At 43.6% G+C, this 17,575-nt stretch overlaps 1 protein-coding gene across 2 annotated transcripts in view; it reads left to right on the top strand.

The window, feature by feature from the left end:
- The window catches only part of NOS1AP (nitric oxide synthase 1 adaptor protein), a 304,488-nt gene that overhangs the window by 83,542 nt on the left and 203,371 nt on the right, over window positions 1-17,575 (top strand). For both annotated transcript variants that reach the window (XM_077997522.1, NM_001164764.3), the window contains 1 exon segment: window positions 714-785. In XM_077997522.1, coding sequence (XP_077853648.1) covers window positions 714-785 — 72 coding nt within the window.

The following is a 17,575-nucleotide window of genomic DNA, read 5'->3' as shown; positions in this document are numbered from 1 at the left end:
AGTACACAAAGAGAGATGTACATCAACTGTTACAGAGGGGACTTTATTCTTTTGTGCTGCATATTTCTGTATTATTTGAATAGCTTACAGTAAGAAAATACTCATATTAAGCATTCATCTTCATATTCAAATTGGTTTTAAAATAACTTCTAAGTATAATAAAAAATTTTAAATAAATTAGTTCATTTCTTTCTTCCAAACAGGAACTTAATCAAATGTGTCAGGTATCTAAAACATCTAGGCCTAAATCAATGAAGTTCCATAGTTAAAAAAGGTATATATTCTTTTTTTTTTTTTTGAGAGCACTAATATTTGCCAATCACTTTTGTGTAGGACATTTTATTCTGTTTGATCTTTACTGAGAGCCAATGTTACAGTTGAGAACATTGAGACAAAAAAAGTGAATTGCCTTGCCATAAAATTAGTGGTGGAAGAGTCTTCATACCCAAGACTTTCTGGCTTGAAAGGCTGCTTGGTTAGACACAGTGCTCTACTGGATCTCTGGTTAAGAGCAAGATAAAGGAAGCAGTAATTTCTGGTTAACTTGCTCTTTATAAAGTTAGAAACAGACTCAGAACAAAACACCCTTCTGGCTCTTAATTTCTTCATCTGTCAAATGGGCAGGTGAGCTGGCCCTTCACCCTTTGGAACTTTCTGGGATTAGGGACACTTGCTACCCCTCCTCTCAATGAGTGTTTGCTTCTCCCCCACAGTACGTAGGAAGCCTGGACGTGCCAAGGCCCAACAGCAGGGTGGAGATCGTGGCTGCCATGCGCCGGATCCGGGTGAGTGGCCAGAGGCGGGCTGTGTGGAGCGGGGAGTCAAGTATCTTAGCTGCTGGCCCTTCTAGGTAGGGCTGGAGGGGCCAAAATGGATGGCTGCACCCCTTGCAAACCCAAACTCCTCCTCTCTGTACCCTCCAGGAGGCTGTTCTGAATTGAATGTTTGATCTTGATGAAAGGCCAATGTTAAAATGGATGTGATGGCTGGAGTTGTACCATCTTCTCTCTCTTGTGACCTGTAGCTCCTCAAACTGAGATGCACGTTACCTTGATGATGTGTAGTGACTGGCCAGGGACTGATGTCTCTTTTTTATTCAAAGATTTTAGGGAAAAGGTTTAGTAGTTAGCTGGTAATTGACTCAAAACATTCTTTAAAAAGGTAACTTATTGTGGTATAGAATATAAGATTTACTTGGATTTTTAAGAGTAAATATGAGATTTTAACAAAATTTTATTGGTTGGATGCTTTAGGCTCCGGGAGTGTCAGTGCATTTTCTTCTGCCATTTTGTCTACTTTCGGAAAGTTCGGTATACCTTCTCGTTGATATATGTGGTTCAGTCTATGAACTTGTTGCTTTCTGACTCTGTGGTACATGGAGCTGAGACTGAACAAGAATTAAATTCTCTTCTGATACCTGCAAAGGAATTTGTCCATGTTCTCTGCACTGGAACAGAATAAATTACTTTGTACTTGTGCATTTCAATGGTAGGTTCGGGATTGGTGAAATGGATTTTAATTGTTTATTGTAAGAGAAAATTGGCATTAGAGATGGCACGATTGGTCATCCCTGGATGCAGCCTGGTTTGCTCTTTAGAATCATTGTTCTGTAGAATAATTTACTCACCTAAATGGAAAACATGTAAGTGATGCTGTAGCTTCATTTTTCCTTCTTAGTTTTACTTTCAGTCAATCCTTCATCTGGTCAACAGAAACTTCAACTCAATGACAGCAACGTTGGGAAGAAAATTTGCATGATTGGGGCTCTTTCTCTGCACAGTTCATCAGCCTAATAAAATCCTTTCATTGCCTTGATCTTCCCAGTATTTCAGCATTTATTTATTGTTAAATTAAATTTATTGAGACTGCCATTAAATGCAACAGTACTATTTTCATGGACACAGTAAGAAGTAGCTTCAAAGCACTTTTACTTGAGTTGTTTCATTCAGTGTTCACAGCAGGCTGTGAAGTGGGGTACCAGTCACCCTCATTTTCTAAACTGAAGCTCAGAGGGGTATAGCGAGGAGTCCCATAGGTCTAGGAAGGGGCAGCCATATGGCCTGAATGTATTTCTTCACTCAGTCTCATGAGAACATGCAACTTTTGAGTGTTTCCAGGCCTCCTCTTTTCCTTCACCCTCTAGCTCAGATAGAAAGCACAGAGGCCTCGGCTGGGGAACATCTGGAGGTGTTACAGTTGTTAGGATGGGCTGCTACTTTCACCACAGTTGTGGTTGCTGCTGTGATAAGAAGGACTGGATCTGCAGCTGGCCTGTCCTTGGGGTTTCAACCAAAAATAGTGCCTTTTTAATTCACTTTTGACTAAGAGACAGAGAATATGTTGTCAGTAGTATCACTATCATTATGAAAGTGACATCTCTGTTAATAGTAGTCACTATTAGGAATAGCTACTTATGTGCCAGGTGCTTTGTTAGGCTTTTTAATATTGAAATAATATTTTATTATTTTATTTACTATTTATAGCTACTCTAGATGAGGATGTTATTATTACATTTTATAGATGAGGAAATAGAACCTTGGGCAGATTAAATAATTCTAGGTCAAGTTGCTGTGAGTAGGAAGAGTCGGGATTCATATTCAGGACTGTGCTGGCCCATTTGTAACCCTGCTGAGGGCTCTTTGTGACCCTAATATGAGTCATTACCGCTGCTGAGGAACCAAAGAACTGGTACATGGAACCTCCCCAGTAAGAGAGCCAGTGGCAGAGATATAACTTTGTGGAATAAACAGAGGTACAGGTAAACATCACCTGGAAGCAAGGGAAGGCCGAGGCATGGGATGGGGCTGGCCGGCCGTGGGATCTGGAGGCGTCTGGGGTTAGAATGTGACCCCAGTCTCCTTTTCCCTCATCATCTGCCAGCCCTTATGGCCCATGTGCCTCTTCCTGTAGCTCCCTTCCTATGGGCTGCTTCCAGTGCTTAATGAGCAGCTCATTAAATTAGAGGGAGCAATTAATTGGCCAGAAAGCTGTTTGGTCTGGCTGGCCAGTCTCTTGTTTAGACTGGCCACCATTAATAGCAAGTGCTGTGGTATGTGTTTTACCCTAAACCCCTCAATTCACTGCTAGGTCCAGGCTGCTATTTTCTTTTCTTCTTTTCCTTTTAAAAGCTGTGTTAGCTGTAATTACAGCTTTCAAGAACTAGGGCATGGGATTTCTGTGTAAAGGACTATTCTTGACTTTGTCCTTTTATGTAGAATGGTGCCAGGCTAACATTGGGCAGGCTTTTGGTTGCTGGGTGTTCTGATGGGTTCAGAAGACACAGGCCTCACAGCTTGGCTGGAGCAGTGGGTAGACCTTGGAAAACATCAATTATGATAAGGATCACAGGGCCTCACATGTGTGAGATGTTAACCTCCCTGAACCTGTCTAGAGTGCTAAAGGGACAGTTGATGGTCAGTGAAGATCATCTGTTTCCCAGAGAGAGAAGCATTCAGAGTGAAGGGATCTGTGTGAGGTGTCCCCATTCATTCTTTGAGCTGGGGCTCCTATTCCTTACCCCAGAGTGGACTCTGAGCTAAATATCTGGCCTTTGTTTTTTACTGGTGCTTTCCTCTTCCCTCTCTCCATTTCTCATTTGGTCCCTCTTGATGTTCTTTCTGAATTTATGTTATCTGTCTTGAGCGTGTTTTGCTTTTTTTCCTTTTTAATGTGCTTTCAGTATTAATTATGGTGGTAAATGTGTAACACTAAATTTAACTATTTTTAAGTGTGAAGTTCAGCAGTGTTAGGTATATTCACACTGTTATGTCACAGATCTCTAGAACTTTTTCATCTTGCGAAATGGACACTCTATACCCATTAAACACAATTCCCCTTCCCCCTCTTGCCAGCCCTTGGGAACTACCTTTCTACTCTCTGTTTCTGTGATTTTAACTACTTTATATGAATGAAATCGTATAGTATTTGTCCTTTTTTGACTGGCTTATTTCATTTAGCATGATATCATCAAGGTTCATCCGTGTTGTAGTATGTGACAGGATTTCCTTCCTTGTTAAGGCTGTGTAATATTCCATAATGTGTGTATACCACATTAAAAAAATCCATTCATTTAACTATGAACATTTTAGTTGCTTCTGCCTCTTAGCTGTTGTGAATACTGCTGCAATGAACATAGGTATGTAAATATCTTTTTGAGAACTTGCTTAGAAATTTTGGGGATATATACCCAGAAATGTGATCGCTGGATATGGTAGTCCTGTTTTTAATTTTTTGAAGAACCTCCATACTATTTTCCATAATGACCATCATTTTGCATTACCATCACAACTTCCTTGTTTATTATTTACCAGAGAGTAGAAGCTCAGTGTTAGAACCAAGACCAAACTGCAGGCATTTGATTCCAGATCTGGTACTTCCCCTGCTCCATGCCAACTCCTTGGTATTGGGTCTATCCATATATTACTCTCTGATCTCTACAATGACCCAGACAAGAAGGAAGCTTAAAGGACACTCCCCAGAACTACAGGATGGTTGTCCTGCTTGTTCTTTGTTTACCAAGGATCCAAAGGTCTGAGAAGTTGCCAGCTGGAAAAGGAAGAGGAAAGTGAGAGAAGAGGGAATATGGCTCCTTTTTAAATTGAGACCTATTTTTATTTTCTTTTAGCTGTATAGCTTAGAACAGTTCACAAAGTTTAGGGAAGTTCTGCTTGAGCTGGGGATTGGTCTGACACTGGTGCTGCTTGCTTGGAGGTTGCTGGTTGAAGGTGCAGGGTGGCTGTTAATGCTGAAACCAGGTTGCTGGCATTGCACTGTCAGTCCAACTGTGTGAATAGGTGAGTCCAGCAGCCAGATGTTTGGTATGATTTGCATTAGTAAATATGAACACCAATCTGTCATTTAACTTTTTAGCTTTCCTGGGAAGGCAGCACTATGTAGTGGAAAGAGCTCTCAATGAGGAATAATGAGAGGTGGACTTGAGTCTTCTCCTTGACTTAATATATAACCTTGGTGAGGCATGTAACTGCTGTTAATCTGTTTCCTCATTTATAAAAGGCAGAGCATGACATTTCTTGTTCTGTCTCTCTAGTGCTATTGTTGAATCTGGGATGAAGCATGGCAAAACGTTTTATAAACCATAAAGTGCTATTTATATTCATTGGTATCATTTTTATACCTTCCTTTGGGTTTCAAAGCATTTCATAAATGCAGATAAATACCCTGAGAGATATTGAGCTGCCTCATCTAGCCCCTTTTAATAGCTAGCATCTTTTTTTCAGGTTTTAGTGCAAACATCCCTTCCTTGGGGAGGCCTTTCCTACCTAGGTCATCTTGTCCTCTCATGTTCTGTGGCACCACACCCCTCTCTTTTGTAGCACTCAGAGCAACTGTATTCCCAACGTTTGGCATGGTGCCCATCTGTGCTCAGTAAACATTTGTTGAGTGACTGAGAAAATTAATCTTACTTAATAACCACCTGAGCATAAACCCATGCAATCTGGGGAGGCTCCACTGAGGCAGTTCTGGGGAAGGAAGACGGCTGCACTGAAGTCAGACTTGATGGGTTCTATAGCTTTGCCAAGGATGCTGGTGTGGAGAGAGCTGGGCTGCAGCGCCCGGCTCCAGCGTGTTACTGGGTGACTCCTGACCCCTTCACCTTTGGAGCCCACTGTTGCTGTGGGAACTGGAGGCTTTCGGTGCTGTCCTTGTGGCTGGAGATCCAATTTCTGGCTCTTAAACCAGGGGATAGATCCCTGCAGTCAAAATGTGGTGCAGCCTCTGGAGGCCTGTACAGACCAAACCTAGGAGGGATGTGCACTGCATCTAGATGACACTCAGGGACGTCTGGTTTCCTGTGGTGGCTCCTCTGGCTGTAGGCTGGGCAAAAACTTGGCCCCACTGCAAATGATCTTCCAAATGGTCCAGTGTGGAGTCAGAGTTTCCTATTTAACAGTGACTTGGTTTCTCAAGTGTGACACTCTGGAGTGGTGTTGGTCTTGGCCTTGAACAGAATGCACCGGTGACCAGAAAATGGTCAAGCCCTCCTCTCCCTGCAGCCCTCTTCCAGAATTGCCAACTCTTCCAGAAATTCTCTCAAGAAAAACAAAAACAAAAACAGAATAATATAAAGTGACCTTAGATGCTCTCTTGGGAGAACGTAACTGAAATGCTCTTAGGAGAACATCCAGGGACTGGTGGACTGGCGGCTTTATAGAGGCAGCGACTGGAGTTGTGAGTGCCACCTATCTGCACTTGTGTTTCCTTACCCACCAGCAGTATGCCTCTGCACGTGGTCTCATACATTCAGCCCTGAAATCCATATTTTACCTCCTCTGGAAAGCTTTGTCCAGGAGTCACTTTATCCCTTTTTATAGCTTTCTCCCTAAGTAGACCCCCTCAGCACCATTTACTCCTTTGTCATTGTTCTCCTTTTCATCCCAAGTTCAGAGTTGGCAAGCCTGGCTCAGAACAGCTGAAGTTGTAACACAAACCTCTCTTTCACTGTGTTAGCATGGCCCTATTAATTTCCTATGCTGCTGTAACAAATTATTTAAAACTATAAACTTAGTGGCTTAACACAAACTTATAGTTCTCAAGGTCAGAGTCCAAAATGGGGCTAAAATCAAGGAGTTGTCAGGGCTGTGTTCCTTCTGGAGGCTCTAGAGAAGAATCTGTTCCTTGGCTTTACCAGCTTCCAGAGGCTCCCTGGATTCCTTGGCTCGTGGCCCCTTTCCATCCTTAGTGCTGGCAATTATGTCCCTGAATTATGGCCCCTGCTTTCTGTCTTCACATCTCTTTCTCTAACTCTGACTCTCCTGCATCTCCATCGCCTTTGGTTATAAGGTCCCTCGTTATTAGATTGGGCCCTCCTCATTCTTCCTTCCCCAGTAATCCAGGATAATCTCCCCTTCTCAAGGTCCTTAATTTGGTCACACCTGCAAAGTGCCCTTTGTCATGTAAGGTAACACATTCATAGGTTTTGGGGATTAGGTCATGGACCTCTTTGGGGGGCTTTGAGTCTGTCTACTATAATGGGATTAGAGTATTAGGCTCATAGCAGGGATTGGAGAGATTCCACCCCCTACTGAGGTACTCTAGTATTGGGATCAGGAAGAACTAAATTCAAATTCTGTTTCTTCTGTTTACTAGCTAAATGACTGAACACATTTCTTAACCTATCAGTTGTTCTTTAATCATCAGGAAAATTGGGATAATATCCTTTTGGCACATGTATTTTACAGTTATACATGAATGCATGCAGAATACTGAGTGAAGTGCCTAGCATGTGGATTGTGAACCATAAATAATAGTTCTTTGCCTCCTTTCTTTTTTTTCCCCAAGACAGGCTCTTGCTCTGTCACCCATGTTGGAGTGTGGTGGCATGATCATGGATCAGTACAGCCTCAACCTCCCAGGCTCAGGTGACCCTCCTGCCTCAACCTCCCTAGTAGCTGGGACTACAGGCATGTGCCACCACACCTGGCTAATTTTTAAAATTATTTGTAGGGATGGGGTCTCCCTATGTTGCCCAGGCTGGTTATTCCTTTTTAATTACTGTGCATTGGAGCAGGGCACTGGGGTCAGAAAACCATACATGTTGGCTGCCAAGCACGCATAAGCACCTGCTAAATGTTAGTTATTATTATTAAAGACATGAATTCAATTGCTTTTAGGGCAATCATTATTTTTAACCAGTCAGCACATCAGTGTTTCTTAGAAAGGGTTCTGTGGCTCTTTTGGAATTTAGTAATGTATGTTCAAGTGTCTGAGAGTTCTCCATAAGAATTTTAAAATTTTGTTTTTCATTTGATCCTGATGACAACAAGATAAAATAAGCCTGTTCTGCACTGTTGGAAGGGCCATTGTCTGCCCGAGCACTGTCATTTGAATTTATCATTCACAGCTGTGTTTGTCTACTTGTTTCTACATGTGTTGCCATCAAATAGTTCTTCTGTAAGGGTTATGCCCTGAAGAAAAAGAACAGAAAATTTTAATATGTATATATATATAATGAATTCTAATAAGGTGAAGGACACATGACTGTATTTTGCACAGTCATGAGTTATAAACCAAGATTTTTGTGGTAATTGGAATAGAGAGAGAAAAGTAGCAGAAAAATGGAGTTAAGTGCATGGTGCATGGTACAGAAGGCGAGGCTGATATGTAGCCATAGTTCCTGAGGCAGCCTCTGGAGTTGCTGATGGCTAGTGTTTGTCCTGATAACTTTCAGTGTCTTTTCTCATTTGTTGGGACTGTACCATCCTGGCTGTAGAATTTCTGAGTATCACCCTGTGTATTCCTCTGCCAAACCCAAGAGAACTTGGGGCAGGTAGTCACTGTATATTCCTGTTGTGAGCAGTGATATCATTTCAGTTACAAGGACAAAGTATTCTCTGACTTTAGCATTCTTAATTTGTTTTGGTTACATAATTTGTGTTTAATTTATAAATCTGTGTAAACCCTGTAAGTGATTTATATCTAGTTTTATGCTTTACATATTTAAATGATGTAACAAACATCATTTGCAACGCTTCTTTGGGTAACAGCTTTTTGAGGTCTAATTCTCATACCATATAATTCACCCATTTAAATATACAATTCAGTGAGTTTTAGTATATTCCTAATGTTGTATAACCATTACCACAATCAATTTTAAAACATTTTCACACCCCAAAAAGAAACGCTGTACCTCTAATCCATCTTCCCTGACTCCCCAACACCCCTAGCCCCAGACAACTACTAATCTATATTCTATCTCTATGGATTTGCCTATTTTGGACATTTTAGATGGCATCATACAATATGTGGCCTTAGGTATTTGGCTTCTTTCTTTTAGCGTAGTGTTTTCAAGGTTCTTTCATATTGGGGCATGTATCAGTACTTCATTTCTTTTTATTACTGAGTAACATTCCATAGCATGGCTATACCACATATTATTTATTCATTTAAACACTGGGTGTTTGCCAATTTTTTTTTTTTCTTTAAAAGGGGCCCAGACTTCATTAAATTTTAGAAAACACTTGATAGGGATTGAGCAGTGTGTGATGGAATGGTTAGAACTGTCTTCTTCTCAGCCAAAGGAAACAAATCAGTGCTTTCTTAGGGGGCAAGGTATTCTCATCAATATAAAGAGCAGTGCCCGGACAGCAGGACCTAATTTTTTCCCATTCATTTGAAAAAATAAATTGACTTCCCCTTTTGAGCCAATACTTTTTTAGGCTCTGGGGATACAGCAGTCTACAAAACAAAGTCCCTGTCTGCATGGAGTTTATAGGGGTGGGTGCTCTTTACACAGACTGTTGCGGAAGGCTTCTAGCCTCATGTCTCTAGAGATGTGAATGGAAAGAGGGAGTGAGCCATGTGGGTATCTGGAGGAAGTGTTCCAGACAGAGGTCAGCAAGTGCCAATGCCCTGGGCACAGGAATGGGCTTTGCAGGTTCAAGAAATAGCAAGAAGGCTATTGTGAATGGAAACTTGGGAGCTTCAGGGAGTGATAGATTATTTCTAGGATTTTATTCCCAGGACTCACACCTCAGGAGAATCTGGTTTGCTAAGTACCTACTGAATACATAATGGAAAATACATTTATCTTTTCCTGAATCTGCAGCAGACGGAAAAGTCACTCAGGAGGAGGAGTTTGGTTCTGCTCTTGAGGTGAAGTGATTTGGGAATGATTTTTAAACTGGGGCTAGAACTGCTGAATGCATTATCTGTCAACAGAGAAGAGTTAGTAAGAGCCAGGAGTTGTTGTCAAAGCAAAACACATGCTACCTTTTAAATAAGGTGCCTTGCTTTATTACGGTCATTTATGCTCAAGAGTGAGAGATGACGTTATTGAGTTTCCATGGGAGGATTTGATATTGCCCAGCTCAGTCCACAGTTTCTTGCACTGACACACCTCATGTTTGGGAGTCCTCTGAAACCAACAGTGTTTATCCATTGTAATAGGATGATATGCACAATGTCAGTTCCTTGCTGCTACACTAACCACCCTTTAGGGACCCTTTGATTCATATTCTTGGTGTTGGCAACAGGTTGCATTGAGCATCTACTCTTTGTTTTGATGACTTCTATGGCACATATATGTATATGCACACACATAATATCATTTTAATCACTTGTAAGTGTACAACTCAGTGGCATTAAATACATTCACAATACTTTGTATCCATCACCACTATCTATACCCCAATGTTTTTCATCCTTCCTAAGATGAACTCTGTGCCCATTAAACAATATCTCTGTTTTCCCCTAGCCCTTGGTAACCTCTGTTCCGTCTTCCATCTCTATGAATTTGCCTAGCCTAGAAACCTCATATAAGTGAAATCTCATATATTTGTCCTTGTGTGTCTGGCTTATTTCACTAAGCATAATGTTTTTAAGGTACATCCATGCTGTGGCATGTATCAAAAGTTTATTCCTTTTTATGGCTGAATAGTATTCCCTTCTGTGACTTTTTGTACTCAGCACATTACACAGGGTCTGGTGTGTGGCACGTTTCCTCTTGGAGCCAAAAGCAGCATATTATGGGACAAGGACAGAGAGCCATGGCAGCACACACTGAAGACCTGAGCTGCTGGGAGGGCAAACCTCTTTGATCCCTGCTGAAAGGCCCTGATTTCTCACTTATAAAACACTTTCTAGTTGTTTAAGTGAATTTTCCTATCCATTGTCATCTAATGTTAGTCTTCAATAATCCCATAAAAAGCAGGCGTTATCCTTATTTTACAGATAAGGGTCACATGAAGAAAATGACTCCCTTGCCTGGTATGGTGGCTCATACCTGTAATCCCGGCACTTTGGGAGGCCGAGGTGAGCAGATCACCTGAGGTTGGGAGTTCAAGACCAGCCTGACCAACATGGAGAAACCCTGTCTCTGCTAAAAATACAAAATTAGCTGGGCATGGTGCCACATGCCTGTAATCCCAGCTACTCAGGAGGCTGAGGCAGGAGAATTGCTTGAACCCAGGAGGCAGGGGTTACAGTGAGCCGAGATGGCACCATTGCACTCCAGCCTGGGTAGCAAGAGCAAAACTCCATCTAAAAAAAAAAAGACTTCTTCAAACTAATTACATTGTTGTCCTTATCAACATTAACCAGAATTGAGTACAGACTGCACTATGTGCTGTTACTGTGTCGGGCTCCGTGCAAAGCACTTAACAAGACTTGTTACTTGATCCTTATAACAACTCCGTGTGGTGTTGGTGTAATAGTCATCCCATTGTCCAGATGAGGAAACTGAGGTACCACGAGGTTAAATAACTTGCCATAGCTCACAGAGGTGGTAAGTGGGGAATGTAGGATTCACTTCTAAGCTTGAACATGGTACGGTTGTGGTATGGAACCAAGGCAAGACTCCAGTCTGCTTACATCTGACTCAGAGATCCTACATGCTGACTGTCCCTGCTTAACCAAATGTCAGTCCAGGCAACATTGTCTGTGTCCCTGATTATGCCTTTCTCCAGTCTGGGAACATTGCCAAGCAGTGCATGTCACTAGATGTAAATAAGGTCATTATTTGATTTTATGAAACTCTTTTTGGAGATTGAGACTTGTATATTCTGTGTGACACTCCCGTTTGGATATCCCAAAGGCACCTTAAATTCAATATGTCAAAAAACTGAAGTTATCATTTCTGCAGTCTCTCCTCTTTGCCCTGAAAAAGAACATACACTTGTTTTTCATATTTCCTTATCTCTTGGAAAGACATCTTGAGCACTCAAGAATGTAAGCTGGAAATCTCAGGGTCACCTTTCTTCTCTGTCACTACCCCGGGCTTAGGTCACCCTTACAGATTTGCCTCTTAAATATTTCTCAATCATGTCTCTCCCTATTCCTTCCTACCAGTGCAGCCCCAGACTGTTGTGTTTCATAGACAGCTGGAGTGCCTTCCAGACTGCCACCATGCCTTTGGCTGTGCCCTCCTACCATCCTCCACACCTCTGCCTGGCTCGTCTGTGTCAGGGTGATTCTGTAGGCATTGTCCTGCTTAAAACCGTGTGGTGAATCCAGGCTGGAGTCTGAACTCAGAGCAAGGCACATGGTATTCTGCCTGGCACCTGAGGCCACAGCAGCATATTATAGGTCCGCTGTGCCTTGTGCCCTGAGTATGTCCTGTTGAGGCCACTTTCTATTCCCACTCTTCCTTCTGCCTGGGAAGCACTCCCTTCCCATTGCGGCTGAAGTCTGTCTCTTCAAACCTCAGCCCAACTTCTGCTTATCCTCCAGAGCCTATTTGAGCTTTCTTCCCTTCTAGAAGCTTTCCCTGATGCCTGCAGAGTAGTTTTCTCTTCTTTTGTGTTACCATTATACTCTAGAGAGACGTTTGTTTCTGCATTCATCACAGTGTATTTGTCTTTTTGAGGGCAGGGACTCTGACACTCATCTTGACAGCAAAGGGGTGAATTACTCAACTGCCAGTTCTTTTGTAAAATGGACAATGTCAACCCTGTTAGAAGTAAATGCAATAATGGGTGTTAAGTCCTTAGCACCGTGCCTGGTCCATAGTATATACCCAGTGGACACCTGTACCTCCTCTCTACATCCTTGTTGCATGGTGGCTGGGCCTGGAAGGCAGTGAGAATTGGCAGCTCAAGCCTTTTGGTCAGGATCCCTTGCTGGGTGGAAGCTCCTCACCTGGTAGTGCTGGTGCCCTTTGGCTGAGTCTGGTGAATCCATCAGGTCCAGGTTGAAAACTACCGAGCAGAGCCCTGCTGCCTCTGGGTATTCTGTTCAGCACCCAGCCCTTTTGCATTTAATGAATGTAAGAAATAATGGGGCAGCTGCTGTTCCTTACTCTCTCATCCTGCTGCACTAAGTCTCTGCCTCCCTGGAGAGGCGTTTAACCACACGAAGGTTGATGGCGGAAATGACAAATCGCTTCTTCACAACGAGCTCACCCTGCTTTCTAACCAGTTGGAATCACCCTTGTTCATGTGATATTAGCAATTTACCTGTCTCCTTAACCACTAACCATCCTGAGAGGATTTGGCATTCTTTGCAGCTGTTAATCCTCTCATCGCCTGAGGCTTATTAAATAGGTGGAGTGTACATCTAGACTTTCTCCTACAGAAAACAGTCATTCACGAGTTTTTCCTTCTTACTCAGCCTCTCTCCTCAGCTCCTCTATAAGGCAGGGTCCTCCCCTCTAGAGGCCACGGTGGGGAGAGCTGGGCTCTGGGCCGGGGAGTCCCTGGTTTGACTCCTTGCTTGGTCAGGACTTCATCAACATAATCGCCTGGCCCTGGCTCCAGGGTGGTTGTGGGGCTGAGGGAGGTGCCTGTGCAGCCCATTTCCCTGTGGAGGTCAGTTGCCCCTTTTCTTTCCCTTCATCATCCTCAGGCCCCCCTTGGGGCAGCCCTGCCATCTGAGGGGGTCTCTCAGGAAGGGTCTCTCCTGAGCCACTGAGACGTAGTCCTCAGTCATATTGTGTGCTGTTGACAATCATCCTATCCTCTGCTGTTTCATTTTACGACTTGTGGACCCAAGTGGGTCTTCGTTTATCCTGACCCAGGAGAGGCTGGGAAGGGAGACAGTTTGAATTGCTCCAGGCGTATGTTACTTGTTAATATTTTAAAATTTGACGTGCTGTCTCCCCAGTTTTTCAGAGGTATGAATCTGAAAGCCATTTCATGGAAAAAACCAGTGAGGAACTGGTTTTATTTCTTTTAGGTGACACTACTAACCAAACATGAGACATCAGAATTTAAGTGGCTAGTCAAAAAAAAAAAAACAAAACAGTGAAAATAGCAAGTCTGCACTGATGTTAGTTGTTATATAACAGGCGCTGCGTTTTGCCTGTAGCAACTCACTGAATCCTCATAATTACTTTATGAAGAGGAGATTCAGTAACCTGGTCACATAGGCAATGAATGGCCAGGATTCGGGCTCCAAAACTGGGTCTTCTGACCATGACGCTGCCTCTCCAGGGCTGATGGAGATCATCACTAAATCACCTCCTTTGGGATTCTCTGCTCGTTGGACATGGAGTGTTACTTGCAGAGTACTGCTGTGACGTCTCCTTTAGGCCTCTGTGCAGAGACTGCAGTAGTCTGTGTTAGTGCTGTCCTGTTGAAGTTGGTCCCATCCCATCCACACTTTTCTGGACTTCTGATTGAGCCAGATATGAACTTCCAAATGAACCTGTTTCTCTTTGGTCCTCAGCCAGGCTTTGTGACATCAGCTGCTACAGCTGTGGAAATAGTTGATAAACAGAGTCAGGCTGCCCAGAGGGAGAATGTGGCAGTAGGGTCCCTGGCAGAGGTTGCCTGCTCACTTGGAAGGGCAAAGGCCTAGATGTCCATGTGCAATTGATGCACAAGCTGTCATTGAGCTGAGGCTTGTGGGCAGGGGGGTGTGTTTCTCTTTCCTTCTCCCCTTTTCTTCCTCTCCTTCCGTTGCTTTCTTTCTTTGTTCCTTCTTCCCTTCCTCTTTCCTTCTCTCCCTTTCTTTCTCCTTTGGAAAACTAAGATGAGGTCCTGGTAAAGATGGTACATAGAAGAGAGGCTTCAAGCCTCAAGAAGTTATTTCGATAGTATAGTAAGTCACTGTTCCTTATTGAATAAGAGGCCGAAGGGACTGAGGTAGTGAGGAGTTGAAGTCTGGCTTGGTTCAGGCCTGAATACCCAAACCAGGCCAGCTTTGGGTTGGGTTGGCTCTGCCTGGCATGAGGAGCACATCCAAAGAATTTGTCCCCCTTAGGGAACCATGCTGGGCAATCTTCTAAGCATTGGACTTTGAGGTTAAAATGAAAAGTCTTGCTCCCTTGGTGGGGATTTCTGAAAGATTGATGGGATTCTAACTGCCTAGCAGTTCCTCTTCCAGATGAGTGCCCTCTGTGCATGGGCTTTGCGGCAGCTCTCTGCCCTTCCTTGCCAAATGACCCTATTTGATCTGGAGCCCTGGCTTGACTTTTCTCTTCAGCCCTTGCTGTTTCCTGACCAATCCCACACCTTCCCCTGGTTTTCTCTTTTACAGAAATCTTTTCTTCCAACTTCATTAGATTTCTTTGTTGGCTTGCACATCTGGTCTTCATTTAGTAGGGATGACACTTAATTTAAGTAAGAGTCTGGCTGCCTTGAAATTTAACAACTGCACCCTGCTGAGAGGCTGATGAGGAGTCAGTAGCTGAATTATTTATCGAAAGAGATCATATTGATTTATGATTTTCACTTAAGAAATGCATTCCCACACACCCCTGTGTTTAATTGCTTGGCTGGGCACTGAGACAGCTCCTTTAAGAATCCAGTACCCTTGTCTCTGGAGAGGTATTTCTCCTCAGTGTGCATGAAGGACTACTGTATGCATGTGGCATGTGTCCATCTGTCCTCACAGAGGAGATTGTGCACTGGTAGAGCTGGAGGGCTCCGCTTGTACCAGCTCCTAAAACATGAGGTCCATCATGCCTCTATTCAAAAACTTTCAGTGGCTCCTCATTGCCTGTGAATGAAATACAGAGTCCTCAACGGGTGGTCAGGGGCCTCCCAGTCTGGCTTCACTGTGCCTGTCCAACTCATTTCCTATCAATGCCGTACAGAAACCCAGTTCTCTGGCCACACTGAATGTCTTACAAGTCTTCCCATTCACTTGGCCAGTCTGCCTTTATGTTTTTCACTTTCTCTGGAATTTCCTCCCTCCCTTTCCTGCCTGTATGGTCTCTTCAAAGACCATTTTAAATGAAAACTTTTGCTACGAAGTCTTTCCTGATTCCTCTCACTTATAGTGTACCCCTTTGAACTCAGACACCCTCTCTGTATTTCTCTTCAGGTATTTTAACTCACTTTATGTTGTAATTGTTTTTATGATTGTTGTTTGTTCTTATTCAACAGAGTCACTACCTGAGAGCCGTGACCCTGTGTTGGTCACATGTGTCCTCCAAAGGCATACAGCTCAGTGCCTGGGGTAGTAATAATTGAGTGCTCACTACATGCCAGTTCTATTCCAAGCACTACACATGTATTCATCTTGGTTGATCCTCACAGAAGCCTTTGGAGGGAGGTACTGTTATTAGCCCCATTTTACACATAAGGTAACTGAGATCTAGGCTGAGTAACTTGCCTAAGGCTATCCAGGTAGCAAGCAGTAGAGCTGGGGATCCACCTGGGCCTTCTGGCTTCTGAATCCAGGCTCTCAACTAGTAAGCCACGTGGCTTCTTTCATTAGATACTTGCTAAATACATGCTTATCAAAGAAAGTTGTATTGAAGTCAAGAGATATAGGGGAGCAGGAACAGGTTACTTTAAAAACAAGGAGAGGGAAGAAGAGAAGGAAATTAGAATGGGCCAGTAGGAAAAGAAAAGAAAGGAGAAGGGCAGAAACCAAGGAACAGGCCAGGCTCGGTGGCTCATGCCTGTAATCCCAGCACTTTGGGAGGTTGAGGCATGTGGATCACCTGAGGTCAGGAGTTCAAGACAGCCTGACCAACATGGAGAAACACTGTCTCGACTAAAAATACAAAAATTAGCCGGGTATGGTGGTGTGCACCTATAGTCCCACACTCAGGAGGCTGAGGCAGGAGAATCACTTGAACCTGGAAGGCGGAGGTTGCAGTGAGCCAAGATTGCGCCATTGCACTCTAACCTGGGCAACAAAGAGTGAAACTCTGTCTAAAAAAAAAAAAAAAAAAAAAAAAAAAAAAAAAAAAAAAAAAAAAGGAAGAAAAGAAAGAAAGAAAGAAACCAAGGAATGGAAGAGACAGGCAGCTAAAAGGGTGGAGCTCATCCTGCAGGGAGGCTTGGGGTTCATGCTTTTGGATTTGGAGTGGGGTCCAGGGCCTCTGGGATGCCACCATGCTGGGGAAGACACAGGGGCTATTGGTCACTGTACCTGGATCCCAGCACTCTCAGCATTGTTGCTGCAAATAATCCAAGCGTGACTCAAGGCTTTTACCAAAAGGGATGGAGCGGGAGGGTGCAGAGATCAAGAGCCTCATGCTCCTTTTCTGGGAAGGAACCTGAGGCATGGAAAAGGTTGTGGCTTGCTCTGGATCCCACAGGGCAGCAGTTCTGGCTAGAATTCAGGTCTTGTTCTTTCTGCTGTATTTTTCTGCTTTATAAGGGATGGCACATGACTTTCTCTCCCCTTGCTGTTATTGGAAAGGGTCATGTAACCCTGGTGTCATGGGGCTGCTCATCATGGTCTTGTATTCTGCCTGCATCTCCTAGATCGTATGTCTCCCTGCCTCAACCTCTTCCACTTTGGTCCAGTTCTCAGCCATCTCTTCTTGCCTCAGTGGCTGGCTTCTTCCTGTACTTTGCTTCTGTACTGGTCTTCACTCCTGCTCAAGTTGCATTGTCTAATCTTTGTCTCAGCCATCCCCACCCCTGAAATTGGAGCCTTCTGGGACTAAGGATCCTGTAAGTGAGCTGTTAGGTCCCTACCCTTTGTTAAGGTCTTTCATCAGGCTCTCCAGCCTCTCTTTCTGAACTTATCTCCTCTCACCTAACTCCCCAGTTTGGACTTCCACTCCTCTGGAGAGTTCTTTTTATCTAGTGGCGTCTCTTCTCTCTTGTCGTGCTTCTCCTCGTGGCCATAGAACAACCAGCTGTGCCAGCCTTTCCCCTTTCATGGAATCTCCCTGTGCAATAAAGGAAAGCTGAGGACATTCTCCCATACCACC

This window comes from Macaca mulatta, chromosome 1, assembly GCF_049350105.2.
Source record: "Macaca mulatta isolate MMU2019108-1 chromosome 1, T2T-MMU8v2.0, whole genome shotgun sequence".
In the NCBI taxonomy this organism is placed as follows: domain Eukaryota; kingdom Metazoa; phylum Chordata; class Mammalia; order Primates; family Cercopithecidae; genus Macaca; species Macaca mulatta.
This window is presented reverse-complemented; position numbering and strand designations above follow the sequence as displayed.